Raw genomic sequence first — 1,470 nt, 5'->3', positions numbered from 1 at the left:
AGGGGGCCATCCGGTCTTGCATGCGTGCGGAAGGGAAGGTGACATGGAGGGCGTCATGTCATGTTTGAGCCGATGTTCCTGTGAAATGCCGATATGGGCTTCCCTCGGTTGCAGGCAGCTTCCAAACTTCCGAAACGCGTACTCATCATATTTCGCTGGACCACTCGTTTTTTTATTGATGCGAGTAAACTGTCTTTTTGCTGCAGTACAACGACATTTGTTGGAAGGGTGCGCCGGACAACTTCCAAGGCCTAGAAAATCACTTCCCGTCGGCGGAGTTTGTGTTTGGCGACAACGCGCGGCTGTCCCTGCCGCCGCTGCGCTACCTGTTTGTATCGCGGCCGGGCGAGTATTGCCTGGGTGTTTTTGATAACGGCGGGTCTGGCACACTCATTGGCGGTGTTAGTGTCCGAGACGTCGTAGTTACGGTGAGTGAGGTTTGCTTTGCGGGAAGACGGCCGCACTATGCGGGAGGACGCCGGGAGCCCTTCAGCCATTCTGAGAGGAGGTGCATGTGCTTTTTTGGCATTTCGAGCGCAGGCCGCGTGTCTGCGCTGAGGTTTAAAGGTATCCTGTCGTTGTCCTGGTGTACAAGGGGTCTGCTGCACCAAGCTACCGCAGATGGAGTTGATCGTGGGGCTTGCGGCGTGTGAAACCGTGCCTCGGTCAGGAGGGCACATCCTTTTCGTTGCGCCCACCTGCACTAAACCCCATGTTCCATTTGCCTAGTGCCTTCACTTTTATGTCTCAACCCTACTTCACCGAAACGCGCCCGCGTTTCCGTGTGTCCTAGATGTTTAATCCCGAGGCTTTATGCCGCAATGCCCCCTGCCCCGCGGCGTCTGGCTGCCGCTGCATTGCGTTGCCCGTTGCATCGACGCCGCCGCAGTACGACCGCCGGAACGGCCGAGTCGGCTTGACCACCATGCCCTGCGAGGAGGTGGCGGCGGACCTTGCCTCGCGGCCCAACAGCACCCCGGCACCCGGCAACGTCACCCTCCTCGCATCGCCACCGCCTTCCGAGGCCAAGACTGAGCAGCCGCCGCCACCGTCGTCACCCTCAGCGCGCGTGAATTTTACAGCGGCACAGGATGCAGCCAGCCGAGCGGCTGGTGTTGTGGAAACGTCCCCAAGCGAGCCGCCGCTGGCGTTTTCGCGGGCTGCCTTAAACATTAACTTTGCTGTCATTATTGGTGTCAGTACCGCCATTGCGGCCTTGTTTACGGTGGGCGAGGTCGTGTTCCTTGGGCGCAGCACTCTAGGAGCATTGACTACAAAGATTGTGGAGCGTTTCAGTGGGCAAGGCAGCAGTCGGCTCGCACCGCAAGATGAAGCGGAGGCGACGCCGCTGACAGATATCCGGGAGGACGGGCACAGAACGGACGTGGAAGCTGCGGATATGGCTGCAGCCCCACCGATAAGACAGTGATTAAATGTCAGATGATTCTGCGACGTATGTGGGGGTCATGG

General features: G+C 58.8%; 1 protein-coding gene across 1 annotated transcript; it reads left to right on the top strand.

Moving 5' to 3' along the window:
• Nucleotides 1-206: 206 nt before the first annotated feature.
• On the top strand, nucleotides 207-1,429 carry VOLCADRAFT_99385 (uncharacterized protein; the record flags this gene model as incomplete). Its single annotated transcript, XM_002958133.1, has 2 exons — nucleotides 207-428; nucleotides 794-1,429. Coding segments are annotated over 2 exons (858 nt in total), but the record flags the coding sequence as incomplete, so codon positions are not given.
• Between the last annotated feature and the right edge of the window lie 41 nt (nucleotides 1,430-1,470).

The sequence above is a fragment of the Volvox carteri genome (assembly GCF_000143455.1).
Source record: "Volvox carteri f. nagariensis unplaced genomic scaffold VOLCAscaffold_86, whole genome shotgun sequence".
Classification (NCBI taxonomy): Eukaryota; Viridiplantae; Chlorophyta; class Chlorophyceae; order Chlamydomonadales; family Volvocaceae; genus Volvox; species Volvox carteri.
This window is presented reverse-complemented; position numbering and strand designations above follow the sequence as displayed.